This window comes from Phaseolus vulgaris, chromosome 5 (assembly GCF_051622355.1).
Source record: "Phaseolus vulgaris cultivar YP4 chromosome 5, ASM5162235v1, whole genome shotgun sequence".
NCBI classification, from domain to species: Eukaryota; Viridiplantae; Streptophyta; class Magnoliopsida; order Fabales; family Fabaceae; genus Phaseolus; species Phaseolus vulgaris.
This window is the reverse complement of record NC_143502.1, coordinates 39,022,461-39,042,525: the sequence shown is the minus strand read 5'-3', so window position 1 is coordinate 39,042,525 and position 20,065 is coordinate 39,022,461. Positions and strand designations below refer to the sequence as shown.

Sequence of the window (20,065 nt, the reverse complement as noted above, 5' to 3'; positions counted from 1 at the left end):
GTCATAGTAATAACAAAAAAATTTAATTATAAGCATATAGTATTACAGTAAATGAAGATGAATATTCCTTGTCTGATGTGATACTTTAATGTAGCGTGCGTAATCGTAATGAAGAAAGAGAGGTTTTGATGAACCCTAATTGTAGAAAAAAATAAATATAAAAGAAACTTTTATTCACTGGTATATTAGAGAGTAAAATACATGGTGTATATATAAGAAAAAGATTAAGACCTAGCTGAAACACAAAAGGAAAGTTGGGTCAAACAAACAAAGCCCAATAATTTAAAATATAAAATTAAATATATTAACACCCCTCAAGAAGTAGATATTTGTCAATCTGTAGCCATCCCCTCAAGCTTGGGAGTAGATATTTGTCAATCTGTAGCCATCCATTTTTATATTCTGTGTTATACTTGTTTCTTATATAATCCACAATATTGCTAATAATTTGTCAAAGGTTGGATTTGTACCATTTGTAACCATCGAGGTTGGACTTTTTAATTATCTAAAGGCAATTGTTTAACAAATTTAGACATCCACCCGATCATTTACTCAAAATATCCTTATAGTTTTTAAGTAAGCATGGGATGTAATTACAAATATATTCCTGATTTGATATTTTGAAATACATTTTTCAGATTTCAGAATCTCTTTTAAAAAATGTTTCCTGATTTTGTTTCTCAAAAATTCATTTTGAATGTATTTTTTAAGTAGGCATGGGGTGTAACTCCAAATGTATTCCGGATTTGATATCTTGAAATACATTTTTCAGATTTCAGAATCTCTTTCAAAAAAATTTCCAGATTTTGTTTCTCAAAATTTTATTTTCAGAATGTAGTTTTTAAGTAGGCATAGAGTGTAACTCCAAATGTATTTGGGATTTGATATTTTGAAATACATTTTTCAGATTTCAAAAATGTTCAGATTTTGTTTCTCAAAATTTTATTCTATTTTTTATATTTCAAAACTGCTTTTCCAAAATTATTTTTTTTCCAGAATTTCAAAACACAAATTTATTCTGCATTTTTTTCCAATATTTTTTAGTTCTTGGATTTTCAATTTCATAATGAGGCAATTTTGAAAATTTAAAGGTTGATTGGGTACTGTCTAAAATAATTGGGAAAGCAATTGCCTTGTAAATAAAGAAATGCGTCCATGAAAAATTAATGATTGGTCATGTGAATGAAGTTTAAATTAACATAAATTATGAAGTAAATTAAAATAATGTAATTTTTTAAAAAGTTATCATCTAAAGATAGCCATACACGAAAAACTGAAGGTCAAACTCTTGGGATAATACTTAAGAAGCAAGGTTATTTGCCAAGCATTCTATACAGTATCAGTAATACTTTCCAAAATGCATGTTCAAATGCCACAAGGATAGAGAAAAAAATTTATGGTTTTCCTCTTTACAAGGAAAATTTATTAGTCATTTTAAAAGTATCTCCCTTTCACACGCCCAGTTGCATATTAAACTTTTGCTAATCGTTTCTAGAACTATACAGTTTAATTCCCTGTGCTTCATGTTAATCGCCCGCCATTCATGACTCATTGCATGCCAGAGAAAACGAGGCAGACAATTAATTACATATATACATTTTAGTATAACTATAATTAGAACAAAGGGATGACAAAAAAACTATTGGCATCAGTATCAGTACTACAATGTTTGCCCTACATATTTCATGTAAGAATCTCTCCCAACAAGGGAGGGAACAAAAAAAGAAAGTTAGTCATGGTCTATAAGGCTGGAGATGCGGTGCAGGGGCGCGAATCTCACCACCATGTTGAAGATTTCCTACTGGCAAAGAGATGGTGTTGATAACTGGTGATCTTGAAGAAGCATTGGGGGGAAATCCTGATGTATTGTAACCACTCCGTATAGGATGTATCGTAAGCTGAGAGCTACCCTTTGTGGATGGAGTCTGCCGACTGGTCGCAGAAGGACCACAAGAAGAACCAGCAACAAGGGATGGCCAATTAGCATTTTGTTGTCTTGAGGGCGGAAGCAACTGCTGCTGCGCAAAACTCGAATCTGACCATAAATAAAGATTAGAAAAGACTCAAATCAAAATCTGAATACCCAGTGCTGCAAGCATCCATATCTAGTTATATGAATGTCTGCTCATGAGCACAATACATAAACAATGCACATATACTCGAACAAGCGAACTAGTACATATTTCCAGACCCAAAAAAAATACTGATGCAATCATTATATAGCATTCATTAGTTCAGGACTTTTAAAATTACATATCTAATTTAGCCTATAAAAAAGGAAAAAAGCTGGTTACGGCAGAATTACTGATGTTCTTTGTTTGCTTGAGGGTTATAGATTTGATACACCCCTTCCAATTCCCACCAAATGAAGGAAAACCTTGCCCCCTCCTATACGTAGTGGCAGTGGTCCATCCAAATTCTTTAGTGCAGTTTTCCCCGTTCTGGAGGGGTGGGGGAAATGGAGCGGAGGATGGAGGTTTAAAATTGTCATAGAAAGGATAAATAATAAAAAGTATAATAAATCCTTGCCAAGGACTCAGGAAAATCTGCACAGCATCTGCCAACTCCAGCTTATTACTTGGGTTCAAATAGGATCAGTCAAGATCGTAGTTGACGGCAAGGATAACCATTATTACTTTTAGAAACATGGTAGAAGTGGAACTGAAGTGAGATTAGATTTTCTCAACATATCAAGCCCGGGCAATAAAAGCAATATTTAAATTTAGATCTCGAAAAAAACCAACATACCTTGCAGCGTCCCTGATGTACACGATGGTTTAAGATTTGAGCATTTAGACCTAAAAGCATCTGCCAAAAACCTATTCATACGAACTACATTAAGACCTGTATCGAGGGTCGTCTTTCTTTGTTTGAATTCAGTTTCAATCCCTTGAATTTTAATATCGTACTTCCTGCGGAGTTCCTCTAATTCCTTTTCAAACTCAGATTTCAACTGCATATTCTGCCCCAGCAAGAATAATATTATATAACAAAAAATGACAAAAAAGTCATTGCAGAAATCTAGTATAACTTGAGCAAACCGGAAACTAACCTTTTCTTCATAGATTTTCATTGTTTGATCTTCTACTTTTCGTATTCTATCCAATTCAATCTTGAGTGGATCATAATAGCTCAAATGCAGCTTTCTGAAAGCTGAATGTGGTTCAGCTTCCATATGTTGATAATTGATCTCCAGAGGAAATGACGAATTTATTGTGTTTGCAGATTGCATTCTTACTTCACTAGGTGTAACTGTATTAGGGTCTGAATTTGAGGAAGGGTGCACCACAACTCCATGTGAATATTCCAAGTTTGAGTCAGATTGCACGTCTTGATTTGGAACCACAGTTGGCTGATGTTCAACTTCAGTTGACAAACAAAAATTAGGTGAATTCAGGTGGGAAGGGAGCTCTGCAGATAGTAATTGTTGCACCTGTTTTACAGGATTCACAATCAGTGAAGCCTGATTGGATTGATCGGCTGCTACAACATCAACTGTACTAGATACCAGTTCAGGTTGTTCAGAAGAACGCTGCAATTCCTCAGACGCTTCATGGTCAGGAGTGGAGTCTATAGATAATTGCTCCACTTGTTCTGGATGATCCATGACATTAACTGTTCTGGATACTGGAGACTCTTGGGACAATTCTGCCATGGTTTTAGGTGCTCCTTCCCGCTCTTCTGCAGCATTTGTTAAATGCTCTATATCATCAAGACAATCAGCCGCTGCTGAAATACTCGAAGGGACTCCATCAGTAGTTCGTTGCTCCAAAAGTGGACTTGAAATGGACATATTATTTGGACCTTCATCACTTGAACAAACAGCTTGACAAGTCCTTGGTGATAAAACCCTATCTAAACATGGGACCTCTAGTCGACCTTTATCAGACATTTGAGTCCTAGATGATGGGGGACTCAAAGGAGATGCATCCTGTGGACACTCGGTAAAATTGACCATCCCTCTTGTTCCCGGGGATACATCTCTTACTAATATACAAACAGTGTCCAGTTCATTTCTAGTTTCTTTCTCTTCAACTGGAATTTGTCCATTAGGTATGCTAGATGGGTCTCCAGAGTTTTGGTGCCATGGACTTGAATGTGTATCAGGACCATTCCTCAGTCCTAATTCTCTATAAGAAAATTCATTTACAGCACGTCCATCAGATTCTTGTTCCATGGATGAAGGAGAATTCACAGCAGCATGATTTTCTGGAGAATCTGTAATATTGATAATCCCATGCAGTCCCGAAAGTTCCTCGTTAGCAATTCTTTTATCAGATAAAGGTGAATTCTCGATGACAGTCTCTGTGATGACTTTAACCTTATTCCAACCCTTTCCTTCACAAAAATGATTCTTTAGACCATTGTCAGGTTGTACTTGACCATAAGTCTGGAAGGACTCAACCCCAGTCCCAAGTTCCTTTGAAGCAACTATTTTTAGAAGTTCATTTTGTGCCCAAGATTCCACATCTTCTACCCAAGCGGCCTCTTTATCTTGAAACTTCTGTTTGTCAGCTGATTGCTTGGCCTCAAGATCCTTGAGTTGTGTTTCATGTTGACATTTCAGTTCTACAATTCCTTTTTCGTATTCAATATTCAAAACCCTAAGCTGTTCCATTCTTATAACATCATTGGGAGAGCAGGATCGAATAACAGCTGACTGTATTTTGTACCTTTCCTCGAATTTAGCCTCTTCTTCCTCAATATCTGCCTTCAACCTTTGCTTCTCTTCCTCTTGCAAAAGGCATAGCTTCTTCAACTTCTTTTTGCACTTCTTCTGAATTTCTTTAATACTTTTAGACATATCTTTTTTGAACAATTCAACCTCTCGTTCAACTCCAGTATGTACCCCATTTGATAGTTCAGATGCTTTTGGAGATTCCGATTCATTATAACTTCCTGTACGATATAAAAATAATTTCTTCAAACAACGCAACATAGAATAAATGTAGTCCACCTCTTCTTTCTTACACTCAAAGTTCAAATCTTTTATAACAGAAGCAATGGGATCGAGTTTGTGCTTTAGCAAAGAAGCTGCAGTCCAACACTGAATTTTGCACGATAAAAAATAAAGAAAAGTATCAGTTAACACATACTAAATGCAATTAGGTGCGTACATGCAATTATAAGAGGTGTGAAACAGAAGTCCTGTATACTAATTATAATGACTACTTTACCCATAACAAAAATATACCAAAAGATATGGCATAATTGCAGATCAAGTAGTAAAATTTTATGTTGCATTTGTGTTGTTAAGATGGTAACCAGTTTGTGAGTATGCAAGAGAAAAAGAATAAAGCAAAATTCCTTTATAGCCCCCAAAAAGAAATTTCCTTTCTTATTCTTCCACAAATATAAAACTATTCATGTGCTTCATCTAATAGCTTAAGCTTTTGAGATGATTCATGATCAGGCCTTGTACTATAATTCTAGCCCAAAACCAGATTATTTTGTGTATATTCACAATACAGTGTTCATACTTAAGTTTGACAAGTTCCACAAAATGTTACTGCAGGAAAGGAAATGGAAGTCAAAAATTGTTAACTTGCTAAAAACATGTGCCTCAGACTATAAAAAAATGAAGAAATAAGCAAATAAAAACATAAGAACAACATTTCTTAAGAAAACAAAAGCAATATCAGAAAGCAATGGATAATGCAACTAAAGGAGTGAAATTGAATCAAACAGAAGAAAACACTAGAAATATTCTGACCAGAGACAGTTGAAAAGCCTGTAATATTGAAAACGGTTCTCTATTGACATCGTGGTTATTCATAACATATTCAACAAATTCACCGATTGTGGTCCTCACTTTATCCTGCAATAGAAAAAAGATGTCACCAGAATATTATCAGTTCAGATTAGGTCAGATTGATATAAATACAAATTCCGCCAAATCAATAGTGATGCCCATAACAATATTATAAAATTCATTCCTGGGGGGAATGCAGGGTGAAATCAGAAGAATTGAAGGAAAAATTAATTTTCAAGGTCAAAATCACAAGGATACGCAATCTAGTGAGACTGGAACGATTTCAAATTCAAAAGGGATGTACACAAATTCCACCTTCCTTAGGTTCTGCTTCCACATTGATAACGAGTCAGTTTCATTAAATGATATGTAAAGTCACTATCCATACCATATATTCCAACCTAATCATTACTGAAAAGGTTTCATAATATAAAAAAATTAATACAACAACGACACAAAAGCAGTCTCCAACAAAACTAAACATAAACATACCTTAGAGAATTAGCACAGTGCACAACACACACACACACACACACATATATATATATATATGTGTGTGTGTGTATGTATAGACACACATTGAACATTATTATGAATTATTTAAATTGAGAATCAAGATTATATTCAAAACCATCTATAAAAAAGGTAGTTAAATATAATAATCTTAACACAGTATTTCCTAATACATAAACAAATCTAATTCATCTATCTAAAATCCAAAAAGTGTAAACAGGATCTAATTCATTTAAGACATTTCACCCCCTTATTGATCACCTCGCCATCATTGAAAAATACCCCCTTTAAGTTAGATTCATCTAAGGACAAATTTAAACAGAGAAAGTGAAACACAATATGTAAATGAGAAATAGATAGTTTGTTTGTTTAAAGGAGAAATAGAAACATACACAAGTTCTTAAAAAAGTCGGAATCATGTCGGAGCAGTCCGAGTGCCAAAGCCGCACAAAAATGTTTTAAATTCTACACTAGCAAAGTGTCTAACATTGTTGTACATGTGTTGGTATCAGACACGGAGACATGGCATTGAAGAGTTGTGTCCAAGCTTAATAGGTTATAATTATTAAAAACATGAACCTAGTAGGTCCAGAATAAGTAAAATAAGTCTTCACCTATGATTAGATTCAAATATTATTGACATCATTGCCTTAGTTATCATTTTAAATCCATTATCTTCCTTCCACTTATATAATGATTCAAGCAATCTCCTTGGTCCTACCAGTTCAAATTAAAAGCCTATTTTCCCATTTGATACATTATTGTTGGGGTTTTAACAGGCAAAGATTACTTCAAAACAGACAATCAGAAATCCCAACAAAAGATTATTCAATTTAGCAAGTATCTTTTCAAATGAGAGGCATTTCATTCCCACTTCATTATAAGCCTAAAATTACAAGCTTCACACCATACCATCACCAGAGCATTAAAGCAGACTTAGTAATGTATCACAATATCAGAATCTCAACAGGAACACTATCAAATCAACAAAATTATGAAGGCCTTTGATAAGCAGCCAAGCGCTTGGGAAACCTATCTTCAAAACCTAACTATTAAAGGGGGAGAATCAAACACTTAAATATTCAATTGAGCATCCATAATACTCTATGTGGGACTTGGGCCCCCATAATATAGAAGTTCCTACCATAGCACTAAGCCTAAGAGCAATTGTCTCAACAACTTTCACTCTACAACACTTTACTGAACATCCTTGCTGGTTAGAACCCTCCATAGGAAGCCCTTTTTGAGACATCGACAATCGGCTTTGCTACCAATTGATAAGTAGACAAGCACTTGGGGAACCCACCCTCAAAAGCAAGCTCGTAAGGGAGAAGAACCAAGCACTTAAATACCCTATCGAGCATCTGGAGCATCCCACACAACTCGATGTGGGACTTGGGCACCCCATATCCAAGTTCCTATCAGCCCTCAATATTTATATAAATCGCACTTGATCAACACAAACAATCTGGTAGTTAAAATGCAACCATACAAAGAGTAAAGGACCAAAGAAGGAAAAGAGGTCAAACTTAACAAAGAAAAAACACATTTCATACCGGAAGAAGAAGAAAATCACAAAGCTTTGTGATCTCTGGCTTCAGCAAGAGATGTAAGCTACTCTGCTCATCATGCAGTCTGCTTTTTTGCTCAGATTCAACATTGTATCCTTGAGATCTATCTGACATTTGATCAAGCAACCAGATTGAGTAAGGGCCATAAATAATTGACATGGAATGGATTACCAGAACAAGTAATCAGACTATGCAAGAATTGAGAGACATTACCCACTAAATCTCCAGGTGTTCCTGCAAAAATATTTAATGGTTTCAGAGGTTCTAATATAAAAACAAAAAAAGGCTTACAATAATTGTTACTATTTGTCAACTTTTTCATTGAACAATGAAAGCTCATAAGTAAAAGTAGCAAATGTCACCACTAACCTCCCCTGTTACCTGCGAGTAACTTTTCATCTCCAAATTTTGAAGAAGGCTGATCAACAATATTATTAACTTTCCTGCGCTTCTTTGCTGCTACTTCACTTACAAGATCAAAATGATGAACTTTCTTCCTGCTCCGCTGAGATGAATTATTTAAGTACTTCCACTGAAACTGCTTTCCGTCCAAAAGTTTTGTCCAAAAAAATTGGGATGGTTCTTCATCCAGTAACCCAAGTTTTAGTTCACCAAGCAAAGAAAAATTTCCTTGGTATGTTGCCCCATTTTGCTGCACTTTCAAAAAGATTGAACAGTTGCTTGAATCAACATGTTCTCCATCCTGAGATAGTAGGGATGAGAATTCATGCATTGTTTCTTTCAGAAATGGTCGCCCAAACAAAGATTTCACATTTGACGCAGAAGTTTCACCATCATGAAAAGCTTTTAGTTCATCAAATAGACAAGAAGCACCCCACATCAACAGCATATGACTGGTACTCCAGTTTATGTTTTGTAAATTGAAGTCAATTGACTTACATTGCTTAGTAAGGATTAAGGCTTTTTCTTCAACAGTGAAAGTTGAATATAACCGGAATATTTTTATTAATTCAAACTGTGAATCAAGTGTTATTTTCTGAAGGGATCTTATATCATTCATTGGGTTCCAATCACTATCAAATATAATAATAGAATCAATAGATGACAATTTGATGCTTGGAAGGCAAGCACATGTGTCTAACAAAAACACAAATCGTCTATTGTTCTTGTCGTTAAATTTCTTCATGGCAGCTTGCCTCTTAGAAGGCAGAATATTTTTATCAATCCGTTCATACGAATCTGGACCAAATCTTGGTCGAAGTAGGTCTTCCAAATAATTTCCTATAACTCTTCCAGAACCTCCAATAGACTGCAAATTCAGTAATAAATTAACACGGTTCAATGAACTATCTTTCCTAAAGTGAATGAATAAAGTATAAGAAAAAGGGGGGCATCATGGTCTCATGTACTAACAGACACACATGCATGTGAGAAAATTAAAGAAAACAGCTAAAACAGAACTGAACAGGAAAATGTGACCTGCCAGTCTTAGTGAGATGTATCTATGATAGCCCTCTCACACATACAATCCCAAGCAATTTTAATAACTAAAGAAAACATATGAAAAATTGGCTAATTGAGAATTAAAAACAATATATATATATATATATAACTCACCTATATAAGCTTTAATTAGAGAGTGATAATTTATTGAGATATTTGATTCAATCATGGTTGTATAATTACAATATATGTAATTAGAGAGATTCAGTCCTCTTTTGATATGTAAAAGATAGAAAACAAAAAGAACTTCTCTGCCTCTTTTATTCAAGGATTTTCTCTTGTAAAGACCTTGTACACACAGAAAATATCTTCCTGGTGTGACACCTGATCGCTATTCTAACAAAATTAATCATTAGGACAGAGATGTTATAGTTGTAGTTTAGACCAGTCAGACCAATAAAAAATAGTACTTAAACCGAGTGGGCGTGGGTTGAGGGGTGCTATTATCAATACTGCCCGGCTGGGGAAGGAACTTTGTCCCCAAGGTTTGGTTGGAGTGTTGGCCTTATCGGGTTTGGGGGAGAAGTGGGTGGGTTGGGTGAAGTTGTTGTGGGTTGGGCCTATTTGGTGTTCGGATGAGTTTTTTTGTGGGTAGCATTATTGGTGTTTGGTGGGTGGGTTGCCAAAAGCTCTGGTCCAAGTGAATGAGTATTCTCAAGGGATTGAGGCATGAAAGGGTTTGGTGAGGCATTAATGAGGGGAGCAGGGGGTGAGGCTCTAGGGTTACACATGTGTAGCTTCTTATTGGTTGACAAGGACAGTTGGGGAAGAAGGTATAAGGATGTGGAATGTGTGGGGAGATTTTGAGTGGGTAACATGTGTTGAGGGAGTTCAAAAGTGTTTGATGCTGAACAAAACTGAGTTAAAGTGGTTGGTGAGGAAAAAATAGTGGGTAGAGAGTTGAGAGGGAGATTGGATGTGAGTATCTCCAGTGGGTGTAGGACCGTTGAGGGTGTTGAAACGTTTAGAATCTTCCTATTAATTTTAGCATAGTATTTTTTGCATATTTTAAAGAATTTGATTATTAGAAATTGAGGTGATGAAAATGTAATTGGTATGCAACACTAAACCCTAAACCCTAAACTCTAAAGAAATATTTAATAGCCCATTAATAGATACAATGCATGTCCCTTCGGGACTCCAGTTAGCCAATGTATTCACTAAATGACTTCTGTAGAACAGTTTAGGGATCTCACCTTGAAGGGTAGTGTTGTAATACCAGTTAACAGAATTTAATATTAGTCCCTTCAAATTCTTAGCACTATTACATTGAAATAGAACTGAGCAACCTAGGCAGCTACAGGACTTTAACCACATCACAGCCAAACCAAAACCCATCTCCCTGCCCACACCCCAAATTTCTGAGCTATTGATCCCATTTTAGCGGTATTTCATGATTCGCCTTTTCAAAATTATATAGAATACATGCTTTTATTCAAAACACATGAATTGCACCCTCAATTCTTTACAAGTAAAAAACAAGTATGAACTCTGTTTTCTTCTCTCGCATTTATCCTAGCTCAGCAGTATTATTCCCAACCAACCCAAGTATTTTTTAACAGACCACTGCTCTCCAGCATAAGAATCTCTGTTTACATTGCTCTTTGCTCATAAGCCTTCATACTTTAGTTTAACTTCTTCTGACTCTCTTCACAGGGTATCTAATGTGTTCCATTCTTATCTATTAATTTATTTATCACTTCATTCCAATGTTCTCATGCCAGTTAATATGAATATGCCTATAGTTGTGAATATTTTTTAGAATTTATGTATCTATAATATAAAATAGACTTAATTAAGTTCTAAGTCCCTCATAAATTTATGTATTTTAATTAAGTCCTTACTAGTACTAAAAAAAATTATATTTTTCAATAGTGCCTGCAGTTTAATTTTTTTTGTTAGCTGGGTTACTTGACTCTTCGTGTTAAAAAATCAGGTTAAAATATGAGGTTGTATAGTTAATATAAAACGATATTGTGGTTAATGTAAAACGACAAGTAACTTTTATTGCTTTCATTGAAAATATCTCGGATAACAAGGAATCATCATCGCCACATCAATGGTGATGACGGCAACATTGTAGGTGATGACATGAAAGTCATCGAGGAGCATGATGATCTTGTCATCTAATATGTTTTCGATTAAAGCAATAAAAGTTAATTGTTTTACATTAACTGCAATATCATTTTTTATAAATCACAAAACTTCATATTTCTTAACACAGGGAGACGTGTAAGCAAGATGAGGGGCAAGTTGACAACCATGTCACCCCATTATCAAAAAAGTAAACGGCAAGGACTCAATTAAAAAAATTTAAAATTGAGTACTTAATAGACTAAAAAAAAATTAATAGGTACTCAAATGAAAAAACCCAAATTTATGAAGGACTAACTTAATTAAGCCTATAAAATATTTATTCTATATCAAATCTTTGATACGAAAGTCACCAAACTACAGCATCTTTGTGGTCAGCTACTACTCAATGTGATTGATAACTATGAAGCTAAATAAACTAATAGATGATGATGTAAATTTAATGACTTAATGGGTAGACAGTCTGCAAAATGTGTACCTGAAAAAGAATGAGCACCCTAAAATCATTTTTTTTCAACTCCTCAAGCATTGAATCAAGAAGTTGCAACTTGCCACTTGCTTTTAAATCAAAATCAAGATATTCAATTGGTTCGAGACCCTTGTTAAGAGAAGGTTGCAAATCTGGGCCAACAAGATAGGGATGACTACAACACTGTCAAAAGATACCACAAGAAAAATAAACTGTTAAGAAAATATACAAACAAACACTTAACAGCTCTGGAGTTAATTTAAAAAAGTAAAGGAACACCAAATCAACTATAAAAAAAAATACATATTAGTATATCAAATTCATTTTAATCATCAATTAGCGACAACAAATCAGAATCAGCATCAATTCATATGTAGCACAGGATTGTTAAAGTAGACTCCATATAAAACGGAATCGATTTTTTATAAATAATAAATCAAGCATGTACCGAATTGATTATATTTGATATGTCATACTCAAATTGTAAATTGACAGTTTACCGCTAAATATCTATTCAATAAATACATTATTTAAGATAGTGCAACCAAATATTGCAGCATAAAACAGCAAGACTCTAACCAAGAAAACAACTTTGTATTGTCTTTAGTGTTATGTCATGCATGCAACTTATTCAGAAAGTACAACCTAACCTTCCGAGTTGAAATAAGAACATCACGAACAGCCTCAACGCTGTCAACCTTAGATGAGGAGCGCAGAATTGAAGCATTTGAAAGTAAAATAGAACAATACTGTTCAAGCTGCAGATTAGATATTTGTACAGGAACCCAATACTCAACAAACCTAAAGGAATCAGACTTGCATCTGTATGGATTATGACTTGGCAACCTCTCCTTCAGATGAGTGACACTATTAATGGAATTAGTTATTAAACCAGCTTCTTTTTCATTATCAATTTGAGAGTCCTTCTGCAGCATGCTTGCAGCAATAGAATCCCCATCTTCAAGCTGATAAAAATACCAAGAGATCAGAGATGTACCCACAGATAAGCATATAAACAAATATTATGTGTGAGTGTGCACGCGGGGGCGAGTGTGTGTGAATATACATGATTAGTTAATTACACCAACTTGTCTACCTGTTAGTAATTTGCTGATCTATATATAGGATTCTGATCAATAAAATGTTACTCAAACCACATAATTCTCACAAGCTGGATTTCCTTTCACAAGAATGTATCTTTCTTAGATATTCAACATCTTACAAGGGTTATAATGATAAGTGCTTGTCTCCTTATGGCAGATTATAAATATTTAAAGATATGTTTTTCAATTAAACCAGGTTTTCATATCCTAAACTCTTCTAACATACTTCACAACTACCTACATCTTCCCCAGCCGTTTGATCTATTATCCCTACTATTTCATTTTCTCAAATACCTTTATCTATAGAACCTTTGTCACCACGGTCATCTACTGGACCCTCCTCATTAGATTCTTCTCCCCCATCTAATTCCTCAAACTGAATATTCACCACCTTCTAATACCCACCCTATGTAAACCACATCAAAATCTGGCATTATACGTATTCACCCTACTCTACTTATTGTCAATATCGAACCAAAAACCACCAACAAGCCCTTAGTGATCCACAATGGTTATCTGCTATGAAAGAAGAATTCCTTGCTTTACAATGCAATGAAACCTGAACTCTTCTTCCTTTTCCACCTGACATAACTGCCATAGTACGCAAAAAGGTTATTAGAGTAAAAGAAAATCCCGATGGTACTGTACAGAAATATAAGGCACAGATTGTTGTTAAGGGGTTTAATCAACAACATTGATTTGATTTTAATGAGACCTTTTCGTCAGTTATTAAACCTATCTCTATTTGGATTATTCTTACATCTGTTCCTACTTACAACTTACAAGTGGTCTATATTTCAATTGGATGTTCATAATGCTATTATCAGTGGGCGGATATTCTTACTAAACCCCTATCTCGTACAAGATTTCTTTTTTTCAAATGCAAGCTGAGTGGTTGATGTAGAAGCTGTATCTCACCCACATTGAGCTTGCAGGGGGTGTTAGAGATATTTCTATTTTCTGTTTGTTGTCAGTGTAACTGACTTTCCGTTCTTCTGTTTTCAGTTGTAACTGACATGATTAGTCAGTTACAAACATTGTCTACCTGTTAGTACTTCTCTGATCTATGTACAGGATTCTCCAACAGAGAATTACAAACTCTTTATAATGTGGTACATATTCAATTTAGTATCAATAGAATTCTCTTTCAACACACCAGATATATCTTTGTAGCTATCGGAGTATAATTCTACTCTATACAAACTTTTTTGTTCGCATGTATAGTATAGTAGGATGTTCTCTGACAGCTATGGTCTGACAGCTGTCATCTCTAACTAAAATTAGATATCCGAGGTTGCAACGGCTATATACTATATAAACCTCATGTAATGTTACAACAGTATTATCAAGTTTAGAAGGAATAATATTTTCTTCTATTAAATTATGAGGTCATTAGACCTATATATACATGAGCCTGCTAGTTATTTTAGGAAATATGGACAACTAATTCTAGAGAAACAAATCCCTATGATTGTGGGATTGTTTCTAAATACATAATCCTAATATTAATAGTAAGATACAGCTGTGATACAAAATAAAAATATAATAAGGATAAAATATAAAACTTCCTAAAAAATACAACACAGTTTTGACAAGTATAAATCAATAATACAATATACAAAAAGTCTCTCACTCTAAAACTCGATATTATAGGTGTAACTAGGTTGCACTCAACCTGCGAACCCACCCACCCAACCCAATCCAACCTAACCCAATCACATTTTTTTTTTGAGTCGGGTAACAGGTTTATAAATTCTAAACTTGATGAACCCAACTACATAAAGATATATAATAAAAATTCTCTTTGTCTAATAATTATATTATAAAAAATAAATTTATATTTTATCATGTGAGTATTAATTTATGTATGTATTGTAAGTATCGTTCGTTACCTTAAAAATATTAAAGAACATTGAAAATATTCACTTTGAGGTTTCTTTTTTCTTAATAGATGGTACTTTTTTAAATTACTCAACCGGTGATAACTGTATTAGGTTGCTAATAAATAAAAAAGTAAACCCAACCAAACTCAATTACATTTATCGAAAATTAGATTGAACTTGAACTAATCCAGACCATTTGCACCCCTACTAAAGGGATCAGTTTGATCCATCCAACCCTAATCTGATCGATTTGCATATTACTACTACTATCACATGCATAATACTAACAATGAGGAACAAAGAATCTGACCAACCTCGGTTGTAGATGGGCTACCAGACTCACTGACTGTAGGATTATAATCCAACCTGCAAAGAAAATAACAAATTATTTAGGCCTGAAAACACCAAATAAGTCAAAATGTAGGTAAATCATCATGAACTGGTCAACAAATAATGCAAGGTAAAGATGCAACAATTCCTGCAAAATATTCCATCTACATATTTCAGCAATCAAATATAGTATTAGAAAGGGGTGAATAGAGGTCACAGGGACACCTTAGAGCTGCACATGACTTGTGACAACGCAGAAATCAGTTATGTAGTAACTGGTAAGAATACCCAACGCCTTCCAAAACCAAGATGTTTGGCGATAACACAATCTAAAAGGACAAAAGGTGCTTATTGGAGATATACGCAGTGCTTTTTCCATATGCATTTGTAATTTCAACTTAAGTAAACAGATTTAGTTCTCTAGTTTTCTGTATAATTCAGGTGCCAGTTAAAATTATCTTCTTAGTCAGCAGTTAGTCAGACAGCTGATGTATAAATTTTAATATCACTGTACTTTGAACATAGTAGAATTCTAACTGATTCTCAAATCTATCTCACTGTTTGCCTAGTCAGCAGTTAGTCAGACAGCTGACATAAATTTTAATATCACTGTACTTTGAACATATTAGAACTCTAACAGATTCTCAAATCTCTCTCACTGTTCGACTCACTCTTCACCCTCTTTCTCTCAATTATCTTTTTGACAACACTAGGAGCAGCAAGGTGTCACTTCTCTCTGCTACCCAACTATCATGTGACTGAAAACTATGCTCATAACTTAATAGCTCCTTTCACCACTCCCACGATCTTGTGTGACAACCTAAACATTGTTACACTATCTCACAACCCAATATTGCATGCCAAAGCAAAAAAACATGTGGAACTTGCCAATTTTCTTTTTACGGAGGCCCTCAACAAAACTATCATAGTTCAACATATCCCAGCCCCTAATCAAAATGCTGACTTTCTCACTAAGCTTCTCACTCCTCTTTAGTTTCCAGCCATACCAGAGAAACTCAGGGATGTTAACAAGTTCTCCCTCACCAACCGCCATAAGTTTGAGGGGAAATATTAGAGATATACTTATTGCATTTCATGTGGATTTCATATACATTTGCAATTTCAACTAATGTACAACTGAATCACAATCTGCTGAGTCAGTAGTTAGTAAAACAGCTAGGTCATATAAATTCTAATATCACTGCATTTCGAACATAAAGGAATTCTAACAAATTATCATATCTCTCTCCCTGCTCAATTCCATCTGCTTTATTTTTATCATTGTTGCAATTTTTATCAATGCTTAACACGAAATATCAAGCAACATGCATCAAATGAATAATATAGTAAAAGAACTTATGATTCAAGAATTTAAAAATCCTCTCAAGAAAAAAAATATAATAAAGAGATGTCATACTAAATCATGAATAAGATATATAACATTGTTTTCCATCATTTTCCAACAATTAACAAATACCTTATCCGCTTGGAATGTGAACCTTCAGTCCTCAATACACAATCGGGCTGCTGAATGCTTTCAGGCGCCAAACCATTCTCAAAAGTTGCAGCATTAGATGGTGCCAATGAACCTAGAGAAACACTATTTTCTACTAGGTCTTTCAAAGGACCACTCAACTCATGGTCAACTCTCATCTCTTTTGATTTTTCATCTTCAGATAGTAGCACACCATTCTTGGAGTTGCTTGATGGTAATGTTTCTTCTCTGCAGTGATCAGGCTGAACCCTTTCAGATACCAAACCAGTCTCAAAAATTGTGGCATTAGATGGACCGTCAGCCCCCATAATTTTGCCACTGATCCTGGACGGGCCACCAGAATCAGAAGTCAAGTTGCAATTGTCACCCTTGGCCAAGGTAGCAGAAACAGCTAAATCCATACCCACAGTGACTTCCTTTCTCTTAGAAGGCATTAATTTTTCAACTCTATTGTCTCCAACAGTTTTCCTGATTAAATCTTCATCCAATGTCCTTTCAGGTGCCAAACCAGCCTCATAAGTTGCAGCATTAGACGGTGCCAATGAATCCAAAGTTTCGGTATTTTCAAACAGATCTTTCACAGAGTCACTCAACCTAGAGCTAACTCTCATCTCTTTTAACTTTCCATCTTTAGATGGTAGTGCACCATTCTTGGAGAGTTTTCCACAATCAGAATGACTACCTTCAAAGCACCCATCAATCTTGCCTCGAATATTGTTACCATCTTGATTTGACTTGTCGATCCTGTTAGGCTCTGCAACTGCAAGGCAATCTTTTCAGTCAACCAATTAAAAATGATAGATAATTAAACAAAACCTAATAATCATTAGCAAGCCTCTCTTAGCAAACTTTGACTTGTCCTCGTTTTGGTAAGTAAACAAAAAATCCAAGAGACTTGAAAAAAGGACCTAGCATCACAAGCACCTTTAACTACTTTTTTTTATTACATGATAGAGTATATAACAATAATCATCATATTGACACTGGTTTTTCTGACATTTAGATGCGTAAGAAAACTCTCAGGGTTCAAAGGAAAACAAAATTGTTGAAATAAGAGTGACACTAGGCATACTCAGTATATTACCTTCCTTTGGTAAATCAAAGAAAGACCTGTACATGGGAGCAGTAATTCGCTTTACTTTACCCTGGGGTGTTCCCAGATCTTGTTCCTTATTGTCCTTTACTTCTTCAGCTTGAAATGTCAACTGTCTCATACTCTTCTCTTTTTTTGGCTTAGGGTTTGAATTTAATGAACCTGAGCTGTCAGAATGTCTGGTAGACGTAGAAGAGTAAGTCCTAGCCCTTCCAGATCTTCTCAAAGGACTTGGCATGTTCTTTATTTCAACCAATTCAGATTTCTTGTTATCAACAGGTGTTGGTCCCTTTTCAAATTGCCTGGACTTACAAGTACTTGAAGAGCTAGAAATTATCCTCCTTGATGATGTCTGTCTAGGAGACCGTCTGAAACCAGTTGCACCTGATACATTAGAATGTGATTTTTTTTTTCCCTTGTCACCATTTTGTGTGACCCTCCCATATTTATTGTCTTCGTCCTTAGCACTGTGACTAGAACGAATACCATTTACCATCTCTTTAGCAATACACTGTATCTGAGACCTCCAAAATAATACTTCAGATCAGTATAGAGACACACCAAGATCAGTCCTCAAATGTTGTTCGGCATGTGGCAAACTTCACCAAGATGTAGTACCCAGCATAGTATCAACTGAGAAGGGCAATAGAAAGAATACAGTCAACTAAAATTCAACCATTTATCATTATTCAAGTTGGAGTTGTGGAAAAATAATAAAGCAATGATATTAACTTATTACAGAAAAGGATGAGAAGACATGTATAGCTAGAATTATTATCCCCCAGTTAAAGAAAATATCTGTGTTTGCTCAAGTAGTACAAGGAAAAAGCACTCATCTCAAAAACGCAACCGAATCAAGAGAGTAACTGTCTACTTGTGGGGAACATATCAATGTCCATAAGACAAATCATCCCAACTACCATAGACACATTAAGCCTTGAAAATGCAGATTAAAAGAACAAATCAGATCATAGAAGAAACAAGCGGATGAAGGATGAAAACATAATACACATAATATAGATACAGCTTATGAAATTCACAACTGAACAATGGGGAAACCGGAAAGCTTGTTCTAGCTGATATCAAGAAGATTGTCAAAATGCCAGGTCAAAAATCAAACAAAATAGAATGCAGAGAAATTCGGAGGGTTTTACCTTTCAATGGACAATCAGTCGAACCAATGTGATTATCGCTGCATACTCGCCAGAAGTTCGGCTTAACAATTCAAACAAACCCTAATTCACTGACAACAGAAATTACACAGAGACGGTCATCTGCAGCAACGTAATGTCCCAAGGGGTTAAGAGGAAGAAGAACAAATAAACAGGTATAAGGAAAAAAATTAAGAGAGAGACCTTAACCAACCTGTATCAAAGGCCAATTTTGATAAATGTTTAATTAGGGTAGTGTCACAGAAATTTATGGCACTCTATATTCTCAGCTTTTCTATTTATTTGGTGTTAAATTCCAAAAGAAATCCTTATGGAAACTTCTTTTGTTGTCAGGAGAAATTTATATTCAAACAAATATTAAAAATAGGTATACGATATGCATTTTACATTACCAATATGTAATTAACTAAATATTCAAAAGATAAAATCTTTTTATATAAACTCTTCTAACAAGATGTTTGTTAATATATATATATATATATATATATATATATATATTTTAAATAAAAAAATTATGTTAGATATTTATGTAACTTCACATCTCATGCATAATAACAATTATTTATCATCACATAAAAAATATATTATTAAAATATATATATATATATAAATATGGAAATTAAATCAAAACTTATATACTTTTATGAATATAAGGCATTTTATTTATAGAAAAATTAATAATAATTTTTTATATAAATATTTGTTTATTTACAATTTGTAATAAACTTGTCTTTTTTATTTTATTGTTTATAAATAAATTATTTAACTTTTAGTAATAAATATTTTTTATATGCATTTTGTGGCTGTTTATGTTTTTTTATTAGTTTAGTCAAATTTTACTAATACAATGATTATTATAATGTTTAATTTTTTAATTGTATTTTTTATTGTCACAGAAAAGTGTTTGCACTTTAACATGCATATTTTCGCTAGTGTTTATCGTAATAATATATTATTACAAAATTGAGTCGTGTTTTTTTAACCTTTTATATTTAAATAAAATTCCCGTACATATATGATCATAATAACAATTCAGTGAATGTGTTTCTCCTATTCAATAATTTTAATTCCGAATATGTATTCATATTATATTCAGATTAAAAAAACACATTTCAATTAAGAACTT

General features: G+C 34.2%; 1 protein-coding gene across 2 annotated transcripts; it reads right to left on the bottom strand.

Annotated features, from left to right (window-relative positions):
- Nucleotides 1-1,520: 1,520 nt before the first annotated feature.
- On the bottom strand, nucleotides 1,521-19,233 carry MOM (ATP-dependent helicase family protein). Of its 2 annotated transcripts, XM_068644330.2 has the most exons (14): nucleotides 19,133-19,233; nucleotides 18,922-19,041; nucleotides 17,759-18,400; nucleotides 16,657-17,434; nucleotides 15,164-15,215; nucleotides 12,514-12,828; nucleotides 11,873-12,046; nucleotides 8,206-9,106; nucleotides 8,050-8,070; nucleotides 7,822-7,943; nucleotides 5,714-5,818; nucleotides 3,053-5,047; nucleotides 2,749-2,962; nucleotides 1,521-2,035 (listed from the first exon to the last, which is right to left on the bottom strand). In XM_068644330.2, exons 3-14 carry the CDS (start codon nucleotides 18,261-18,263, stop codon nucleotides 1,734-1,736), a joined length of 5,484 nt encoding a protein of 1,827 aa, XP_068500431.1. In that variant the 5' UTR covers nucleotides 18,264-18,400; nucleotides 18,922-19,041; nucleotides 19,133-19,233; the 3' UTR covers nucleotides 1,521-1,733. The 2 variants fall into 2 exon arrangements, with proteins under 2 accessions (XP_068500431.1, XP_068500432.1); XM_068644331.2 differs by lacking the exon at nucleotides 19,133-19,233 and having other exon boundaries at nucleotides 8,218-9,106; nucleotides 18,922-19,104.
- Between the last annotated feature and the right edge of the window lie 832 nt (nucleotides 19,234-20,065).